Source organism: Octopus bimaculoides, chromosome 16, assembly GCF_001194135.2.
Source record: "Octopus bimaculoides isolate UCB-OBI-ISO-001 chromosome 16, ASM119413v2, whole genome shotgun sequence".
In the NCBI taxonomy this organism is placed as follows: domain Eukaryota; kingdom Metazoa; phylum Mollusca; class Cephalopoda; order Octopoda; family Octopodidae; genus Octopus; species Octopus bimaculoides.
In genome coordinates, this window is record NC_068996.1 from 57,260,213 (window position 1) to 57,271,378 (window position 11,166).

Sequence of the window (11,166 nt, forward strand, 5' to 3'; positions counted from 1 at the left end):
GTATGTATTGGTATGTATTGGTGTGTATTGGTGTGTATTGGTATGTATTGGTATGTATTGGTATGTATTGGTATGTATTGGTATGTATTGGTATGTATCGGTATGTATTGGTATGTATTGGTATGTATTGGCATGTATCGGTATGTATTGGTATGTATTGGTATGTATTGGTATGTATTGGTATGTATTGGTATGTATTGGTATGTATTAGTATGTATTGGTATGTATTGGTATGTATTGGTATGTATTAGTATGTATTGGTATGTATTAGTATGTATCGGTATGTATTGGTATGTATTGGTATGTATTGGTATGTATTAGTATGTATTGGTATGTATTGGTGTGTATTGGTGTGTATTGCAAGAAGCAGCTGGGTTTCTTTCTCTAACATCTTGCGTAGTTCAACTTACGCAAGTTAATGTGTGAAAAACAAAATAGGAATTTTGAAAGAACTAGATTTTAACAAAATACTAATCAAAAGAGTCCATAGATAAAAATGTTTGAGAAACCCTGATATAGAACTAAAATAGGCAAATGGTAACAGTTTATTTATGCTGCTAATGTTTTACTGTATTTTTGGTTATGGTTTGGACTTGACACTCTTTGCATTTCAAGTTTCTATCAAGAATGCTGAACCTGGAGATTTGGGGGGGGGGGGTTTCATATTGCTACACGTGCACAATTGTAATTTGCTTTCTTTTTTACCCATTTTCAAGAGATAATTATATTTCTTTAATTCAAAATTTTTATAAATGACGTTCTTAAGTGGGTAAGTTTTTACCCTGTCAGCAATTCCTCACCCCTCCATCCCATTGATGTGATTCAAGGCATTTTAATGCTATGAGAATTTTTCTCATTTTCTTAAGAATGAGACTTGACTTTCCTTCCTGGGACATAGTTAATGCCCCCAGCTTATGTCTTTGATAGAAATTTCTTCAGTTCTCTTCATGCTGTTATCTATCATACAAAGAATTTGTTGCTAGTTCAATTTTTAGAGTTCTTTATTAATTGGTTTCCAGGAGTCCATCATGTTAGCAAACCAGACTGGACAATTTCAGAGTGCTTCCTTATGAGGTCATGAAGTGTGATACAAGTTCAAATAGAGAATACATTGTTAATTTTCATATGTTACACTCAGAGAAATTAACATATTGGTGAGGTTTAGAAGAGATTTTATATCATTATCATCATCATTTAATGTACATTTTCCATGCTGGCATGGGTTAGACAGTTTGACAGGATCTGGCCCGCTCCATCTCTGATTTGGCATGGTTTCTACAGTTGGATGCCCTTCCTAATGCCAACCACTTTACAGAGTGAACTGGGTGCTTCTTACGAGGCACCAGCACCCATGAGCCTGCAAGATTAGGATCACTCACCTGAAGAGTGATGCAGGAGACAGCGCAACCACGATTTTAATGTATATATGCTATATGTATATAACATATATACATATATCATCATCATCATCATCATCATCATCATCATCATCATCATCATCATCATCATCCTTTAACGTCTGTTTTCCATGCTGGTTGGATGGTTTGACCAGAGCTGGCAGGCTGGAGATCTGTACCAGGTTCCAGTCTGATTTGGCTAGGTTTCTATGGTGGATGTCTTTGCTAATGCCAACCACTTTACTGAATGTGTTTGGTGCTTTCAAGATGGCACTGGCACATGACTCTTGCAGATTAATCCTTTTCACCAGAGTGAAGAGCCTTAACACTTCTGCTGTGGAGGACAGGTATTCTTGAGTACAGCAAGCTGCCAGGTATCTCAATCCTTTGTCATGTCATCTGAAAGGTTTAATGTCCTGAGATCATCCTTCAGTACTTCATCCCATGTCTTCCACAAGTTCCAATGTAGTTTGAGTGAACAGCACTTCTTTATGGAGCTGTTGACATCCATCTGCATCACATGATCAAACCTGCTCAGCCTTCTCTCTTGCACACGGCATCTTCTAATTCCTCTTCTGATCAACTCCTCTCTCAAATACACTAGCACTGTCCAACAGCTACACTTACATTACATATCCTGTGGAGCATACTAGCCATTCTAGCCTTCACATGTCCTCTGCATTCAGGGCCCATGTCTCACTACCATGTAGAATTGCTGTCTGTATATATGTATCACACAATCTTCCTTTCACTTGGAAAGAGAAACCTTTGGTTGCCAACAGAGAAGATCTCTGAATTTTTGCTATCTTATTCTTATTCTCATTCTAGCTATTACACTTTCTTTGCATCCTCCCCAACTACTAATTTGGTTGCCTAGATAGCAGAATTTATCCACTACCTCCAATGAGCCTCTGAGACATTTGAGAAAATCGATTTCCCAAGTATTTGTAGTTTTTACGGCTCCTGTGCATTTTCCACATATAAGCACCCTTTTTTCCAATAACCTTCCTGTTATTTCCATTGCACCTCTTGTGTGTCCATAGCCTGCACTGGGTACACTATATGGAATTCCAGCCTACACCTTTCCTACAAATCAAGCAGAGCCACTTACCTGAAGTGGGTAGGATCTTATCTGTTTTGCACAGACACTCACACACACACACACACACAAACACACATCATGTGGCATAGAGGCACCCACATTTTACAGGTTGACAAACACTTCAACTGCAAACATATGGTGTGAACTGGGCCAAACCATTGATGGGAATGGACAAAAAGCAACTGTAAAACATCAGTTGCCTAATGATTTCATTATTATTAACCTATCTTCAAAAGCACCACACCAACAGCTATGTAAAATATGGGAAGTTTTTTTTTCTATCCCACACTATACATAGATTTCAAATTTTGGCACATGGCCAGCAATTTCAGGGGAGAGGTAAGTCAATTACATTGAGCCTAGTGCTTGACTGGCACTTATTTTATTGACCCCAAGAGGATGAAAGGCAAAGTTGACCGAGGCAACATTTGAACTCAGATGTGTGTTAACAATTCTTCCAGCTCATTACCTATGTATAATGATGATGATTAATGTTTTTTTTTTCATGCAAAGCTATGAATATAAACAATTTAAAATAAAATTGAATGACCACTCAATATTTTTTTTCAGTAAAGTGCATATTTATCAAAATACAAATTAAACTTTTACAATGTTGAGTGTAAACTGAAAAAAATTGATATGCAAAATGCATACATTTATCTGTAAATAGGGTTTATAGATAAATATATAGACATATTGACAATTCTCAATGTCTATAATAACAAAGAACAATGGGCTTTTGGTTTGGTATGCAATCTCAATGATAACTCAATGGAGATGTGACTCCAAAAATTGGTCCAACATCATAGATTGGCAAAGAAGAGGCTTTGGGTTGTCAATGTAAGATGGATTCTGTGAAATATAGTTTTTAAGATATTTTATTAAATAATAAGTTGTTAAGTTATTAAATAATAAATTTTTGTTTGGTTCAAGGTGATGGATTAGCACCAACATTGGTAACAAAATATCTTGTAGTATTTCTTCCAGCACTTTATGCTCTGAGTTGAAATCATTTTTTTTAGACTCAGTAAAATAAAGTCCTAATCAAGTAATAGAGTTTGTACCAGCTCACACCTTCAAATTTACTGGCCTTAGGCTTATATCAGAAACAGCATTTGTTTGGTATGGGTGAAAATTTTTAAGTGGATAATCATTATTTCAAATATGTGTGGAAGTTAGAAGGTTACTTTCAATCAGACAGGTAAAAACAAGGAGGTACAAGTACATGAGCTTAACAAAGAATTAGTCTTTCAGGACATCATAGGTGAAAGTTTGAAGAACGAATTGATGTAAGTTACAATGATTGTTAGTAGTAATGAATGAAGAGTGAAGATTAAAGTAAATACTGATAAATAAAATTTAAAATAAAGGAATAAATATAATCAAATGCTATAGAGAAAAAAACAAAAATAAATCTAAAAAATTATAGGAAAATATTTTAAAGAAAGCAGGATAAAAATGTAGTGAAGTATAAAATAAATAAAAATATAAAAATTCAAATTACAATAAACGTAAACAAACAAACGAAGTTTGCTTTTAGAAGCATTGAGATGTCTTAGAAAGTTAAAGAAGTGATTTTAAATTCTTAAACGCAGGATAATGCTAATAATATAGCCTGAACAGGATAAACTACCCCTATTTTGCAGAAAAAAATGTAGGCGACCCAACTACACTTTTTTCTGCAAAATAGGGTTAGTTTATCCTGTTCAGGCTATATTATTAGCATTATCCTGCGTTTAAGAATTTAAAATCACTTCTTTAAAAATATAAAAGTATAAAGAAGTTATGGTGGGTGGATGATGATGATAATGGTTTCAAATTTTGGCACAAGGCCAGTAGTTTCAAGGGGAGAGATTTAGTCAATTATATCAACCCCAGTACTTAGCTGGCACTTTATTTTATCAGCCCAGGAAGAATGACTGGTAAAAGTTGATCTTGGTTGTGTTTGAACTCAAAAAATAAAGGACTTAACTAAATACCATGAGACATTTTGTCCAACATTCTAATGGTTTTGGCAACCGTTATAATGAGAATAATGGCAACTGGAAGTCAATAATAATGATGGTTATGAAAATTCAATAGCGATAATTATGACAAGGCTAATTAATTAATGGTGACTCTGCTAGTAGGTGTTTCTTTTTTTAAAAAATAGAAGTGAAAATGAAGATTCTGAATTTAAGAACAGGCGTTTGTCTGATTCAAACATATATGGACATACAAGATGGTGAAAGCTGTTGTTCATAAAATGATTTTATCAGAGGTTTTAGAGTTTTTTTAAAAATTTTCTTTTGAAAATTCTGCAGACTTTCCCAGTCACAATACCAAAACATACAATTGATTCCAAACGGTCATTCCTTCTTTTTACTCTTCATTTTCAGGTAATAGCTACCAGAGTTGTACCCATTTTCATTACCCTGATTAAAATGTAGTACTCATTTAATCAGGAAGTGAATACTCATATGCACACACACACACACACACACACACACACAAACGCACACACACGCACACACAAACGCACACACACACACACACACACACACACAAACGCACACACACACAATTTGAAATAATGATTTATGAATCATCAATTATCATCCTTGCCAAACAATTATTAAACAATAACCAATTCTAGAATCACACACACACACACGCATATGCACACACTATTGTGCACATGTATGTGTACGCAATCCACAAACATATACAAATCTACAATCCCAAGGCCACTTGAGCCCCACCCTTTCCCCAATCCATGATGTTCACCCATCCTTCAAAATCATTACAAAAAAAACACAAGAAAAAAGTCCCAGCATACAGTATGCCCCACCCACACTGCACAGCTTATCATGCTGGCCCAACCCAATTATCATACACCCTCACACATCACTCCTCAACAGCCCTTTGTTCCATCTTCTTTGTCATTAATTAGATCCGGGAGGCTGGATTCAATATGTTTATCCATGGGCCTTGTATTTTTCCTGCCAATCTGCTTTCAGTGGAAACTGACTGTTTTTAGCCAATGTAGATAAATGTGTATAAAATAATGAACAGTTTCTCATATTTTATAACCTGACGACTGGAAGCATGAGACTCTGAATAGTAACTTGTAAAAAATTCAGCCTGGATAAATATATACATGTATATATATGTGTGTGTCATCATCATCATCATTATCATCATTGTTTAATGTCCGTTTTCCATGCTGGCACAAATGTGTGTGTGTGTGTGTGTGTGTGTTTGTGTGTGTGTCTGTCTGTGTGTTTGTGTGTGTCTGTGCATGTGTGTGTGTGTTTATGTGCATGTGTGTCTGTGAATATGTTTATGCACAAATATTCATCCGAATTATTTTTCACAAAAACTAAATATTAATTGTAAAATAGATTTGTTTTTTTGTTTTTTTTGTATTTTGCATTTTTAGTAAAATGTCTAAATTATTTACTTTACTATTTTCCAGGCAAGTCACACACAATGTTTGGTAAAGATCAATCACCTCAAACATTAGGTCTCATTCCTTGTGCCATTGCTTGGCTCTTTCGTCTCATTGACGAACATAGAGATGCAACAGGGGCCCGATTTTCCGTCCGTGTGTCAGCAGTTGAAGTGTCAGGGAAGCAAGAGTGTCTCAAAGATCTTTTAGCTGATGTTGCCCAAGGTAAGGCCATCATTAAAACCTTTCCAAACTTATTTTAATGATCCCTCTATCCTATTTTAGCATCCTATTTTATAAACACTTTATTAACTGTTGTTGTTATTGTTGTTTTTGTTTACAGTGTTGCTTGTCATTGTTGCTGTTGTTATTTAACTCTGGGTCTCTGCTCTGAGCAAAGGGAATCCAAATGTGACCACCATGTCTTGCATTCAGACATAGTGTATCTAGGACTACATTATTTTAATGCATAGGAGGCTACAGTTGTTGTTTAACCCAAGAGCTATCCTGGTCAACCATGAGCAAAGGGCTTCCATCTGTGGCCAACCCTTCTTGCATTCAGACATAGGATTACATTACCCAGTCTATGATATAATCTTTGTTAATTCTCCGTGTTTAGCCACAGGTCAACTCTGATCAGACAGACCTAAGAGCAAAGGGCTTCCAATTGTGACCATCCTGCCTTGCATTAAGGATTACATTATCTAATGTATAGTACATTATTAATTCCTGATTGAACAGACCCATGAGCAAACTCACTTCCACCAATGACAGCCCTTTCATGTAGTGAATCCAGGGCAACAGTACCCAACATGGCCTCTTTTTCTAAGATGGTAAGATTTGGTTTGAAGGAGAATTGGTTGCTACTTTTGGTAGGGCAAGTGGCCACATTGTTACTCCTTCATTGACTTCACAAATAATAAAGTTGAAAATAGAAAGAACCCAATTGTTGCAGTGTATTGCTTATGTTACTCTCACTTTCTGTGTCACTAGGGTTATGACACAGAAACTCAGATGATAGCATAGTTATATAAGGTTTGGTCTGAGAGTCATTGTCTGAGCCATGAATGGACCATCATCATCATCATCATCATCATCATCATCATCATCATCATCCTTCTTCATCAAATTTAAGAAGAGATAAACAATAACAGCCTTTGTAAATTCTTGTAATACTACAGAAACTTAATTGATTCCTTTGGCACCTGACCCTTTTCACCTGACCCTTTTCACCTGACCCTTTTCACCTGACCCTTTTCACCTGACCCTGCAGGTGAAAATAAAAAGCAACTAAATTCTACAAAGAATTTCAGTCATTTGTGTTTCTGATTCTTCTAATTCAAGACACTATGGATCACCAATAAGACTTCATTTCAGATATTCTTTTTCTGCCTGGACAAGACCATTCTTGTGAAAGATTCCAATGAAATTTAAACTGAGAAATATTAAGAGCTGAAATTAATCAATATTTTCAAGAAAAATCTAAAGACAGACTAATTAAAACTGACATTAATGATGACGAGATTGCAAAGAATATTTACTGGAATATTACAAATTATTACAAAACTGGAAGATATGAATCACTAGAATTACTTTTGCTTAATTAATACATCATATAATTGAGGGAAACTATGTGGAAGCTCATTGAATGAACTGTGCATACAATTCTCATTTCCAGCTTTGTCATACAGTGTCATAGTTATTCTGCTGAAGGTTTACATTAAGTAGACATCATCATCATCATCATCATCGTTTAACATCCACTTTTCTGTGCTTGCATGGGTTGGACAAAATTTATGGAGGCAGATGTTCTCTAGCTCGATGTCCTTCCTATTGATAACTGTCACCCATTTCCAAGTAAGATAATATTTCTCCTTGGCCAGTCATATTTTCATGGAAGACTGAAAATGAAAGACATCACTTCCATGATGGTGATCCTTGCTTCCAACCATCATGTACTGTGAAGAAAAGGAGATATAAACATGCACACACACACACACACACATATATATCATCATCATCATCATCATTCAATGTCCCTTTTTTTCTATGCTGGCATTGATTTGATGGCTGAATATAATCTGATAGATCAGAGCTCCTGTGTCACTCTTTTTTGACAAGGTTTCTACAGCACGATGCCCTTCTTACTGCTGACCACTTTACAGAGGGAGGGTACTGGGTGCCTTTTTTGTGTCACTAGCACCAGTGAGGTCACCAAGTTTCTCACAAGACCAGCTGCCTCAATTGAGTGAGGTGTAGTAGTGAAGGAGATGGTTTTGTGTCAGGCAATGAGAGAGTAGAGCAATGTTTCTCAACCTCTTTTACCCTTAAAATAAATTACATGTCTCAAGGAACCCCTGCACCAAAAAAAAATTATACATTTTTCTCTAATTTTTTAAAAAATCATTGTTCACATGGTAAATATCGTGTGTGTGTGTGTGTGTGTGTGTGTGTGTGTGTAAGGTGTAGGGTGTCCATAAATTACAGACGTCACTAAATATATCCCCAACGGTTGTTATATTTTTTTGATAACATTAAAGGTTAGTTAGGATGATGTCTATATTACAATAACCAATTACATGCCCTTCCTAACGCCAACCACTCTGAGAGTGTAATGAGTACTGTTACATGACACCGGGGTGCATTTATGTGCCACCAGCACAGGTGCCAATTTGTGTGACACCAATATCTGCCACGACTGCAATTTTGCTCAGCTTGATGGGTCTTCTTCTCACACACAACATAATGCCAAAAGCCTTGGTCATTGCCTTCGTGAGGCCCAACACTTGAAAGGTATTCTTTACATGTCAACAGGTACACTTGGCTTGATGAGTCCTCTCAAGCACATCACTAAAGATCATTAGTCATTGCCTCTGTGAGATTGAAAGTTCGAAAATCATGCATCACCACCTCGTTCCACGTCTTCCGAGGTCTACATCTACCACAGGTTCCCTCCACAACTAGAGATTGGCACTTCTTTACACAGCTGTTCTCATTCATATACATCACATGACCATACCAGTGCAGTTGTCTCCCTTACACACCACTTTTCTCTCAAAATGCTTACGCTCTGTCATATGTGCACACTGACATTGCACATCCAGCGAAGCATACTGCCTTCATTTCTTTCAAGCCTACGCATGTCCTCAGCTGTCACAGCCCATGTTTTACTGCCATTCAGCATAGCTGTTTGCACAAAAGCATCAAATAATCTGCCTTTCACTCTAAGAGAGAGGCCCTTTGTTGCCAGGAGGAGATGGGAGCTCTCTGAATTTTGCTTATCATAATCTTATACTCACAACTGTGCTTTTGGAGCATCCACCTTCACTACTAACTTGGTCACTTCGATAATGGAAGCTATCTACTACCTCTAACTTGCCCCACTGGCAATTGATGGAGTCTGTTTTCTTCCCATTTCAGCATTTATTGTGCATCTTCCCCATAAAAACGTTATTTTCCCTGATAACCTTTCCCTGATACTGCTGCGCTTTTTATGTATCCAAACCTTACAATTGGTGTATCTTATGGAGTTTCTACCTACACCTATTCTAAAGATTGAGCAGGGCCAATCTACCTGAAGGAATTTGCGATTTGTCTGCCTTCCTACATACTAAGATTTCGGTTTTTGCTAGATTGACTCTAAGGCCCTACGATTCTAGACCTTGCTTCCACACCTGAAACATCACGAGTTCAGGTAATGATTCAACTATAAGAGCAAGGTCATCAGCATAGAGGAGCTCCCAGGGGCATCCTGTCTTGAATTCCTCTGTTATTGCCTGGAGGACTATGATGAACAAGAGGGACTTGAGCACCAATCCTTAGTGAATACCTACTTGTACTTTGAATTCTTCACTATCTTCACTATACTCATTGCCAACCCTCACCTTACTGGTAGCGTCCCTGTACATGGCTTGTACAATTCTCACTAACCACTCATCTATCCCTAGTTTCCTCATTGACCACCAGATGAGGGACCGGGGAACCCTGTCAAAGGCTTTCTCCATGTCAACAAAAGCCAGGTACAGAGGTTTATCTTTGGCTAGGTATTTCTCCTGCAGCTGTCTTACCAGAAATATAGCATCAGTGGTGCTTCTACCTGACACAAAACCAAACTGCATCTCATCTAAACTAACTCTCTCCCTATGCTATGACCCTCTCCGTGACCTTCATTACCTGATCCAACAATTTGATGTCTCTGTAATTATTTCTATCTAAGGTGTTACCTTTACTTTTGTAGCAGTTGACTATAATGCTGTTACACCAGTCATTGGGTATGACTCCATGAACCACCTGATTTACAATATGGGTGACTAGACCCACACTGCCAGATATTTTAAGCATCTCAGCAGTGATTCCTGATGGGCCAGGGGCTTTCCCAGTTTTCATATCCTTAACTGCTTCATCTACCATGGAACTGTCAATTCAGGTAGCTGGTCCCTCTGTTGGGTCAACATTTGGCAGACACTCCTCCTCCCATTCATTCTCCATGTTCATAATGACATTTCATTATGGCATCTCCAAGCATCTTTCTTTGCAGAATCATTACATGCAAGTGCACCATCATCCATATGGACACATTTCTCTCCTATGACATCACGATTTTCTCTCACACATTGTCTTGCAATCTGAAACACTTCAGTTATTTGGTCCTCACGTTGCAAAATATAGACAAACTTCTTCCTTCTGCTTCTCCCTTGGCTAGATACAATTGTCACCTAGCATCCTTTCTGGCAGTCTGATACAGTACCCTGCTACCCCCATTCTTCCAGGCCTGTTTCTTAACTATATATGTGTGTGTGTGTGTGTGTGTGTGTGTGTGTGTGTGTGATCATCATCATCATCATCATCGTTTAACATCCACTTTCCATGCTGACATGGGTTGGATGATTTGACTGAGGCCTGGAGAGCCAGAAAGCTGCACCAGGCTCCAATCTTATCTAGCAAGGTTTCTACAGCTGGATGCCCTTCCCAACACCAACCATTCTGAGAGTGTAGTGGAGTGGTTGGTGTTAGGAAGGGCATCCAGCTGTAGAAACACTGCCAAATCAGACGGGAACCTGGTGCAGCCATCTGGCTCACTAATCCTCAGTCAAACGGTCCAACCTATACCAGCATGAAAAGCGGACATTAAATGATGATGATGATTATCATATATATACACACACACACACACACACATATATTTATATGTATATATATGTGTGTGTGTGTATATATATATATAATATATATATATA

General features: G+C 37.4%; 1 protein-coding gene across 2 annotated transcripts in view; it reads left to right on the forward strand.

The window, feature by feature from the left end:
- LOC106872443 (kinesin-like protein KIF26B) overlaps positions 1-11,166 on the forward strand; it is a 550,311-nt gene that overhangs the window by 479,769 nt on the left and 59,376 nt on the right. For both annotated transcript variants that reach the window (XM_052973789.1, XM_052973790.1), the window contains exon 10: positions 5,957-6,154. In XM_052973789.1, coding sequence (XP_052829749.1) covers positions 5,957-6,154 — 198 coding nt within the window. The remainder of the gene's footprint in view (positions 1-5,956; positions 6,155-11,166) is intronic.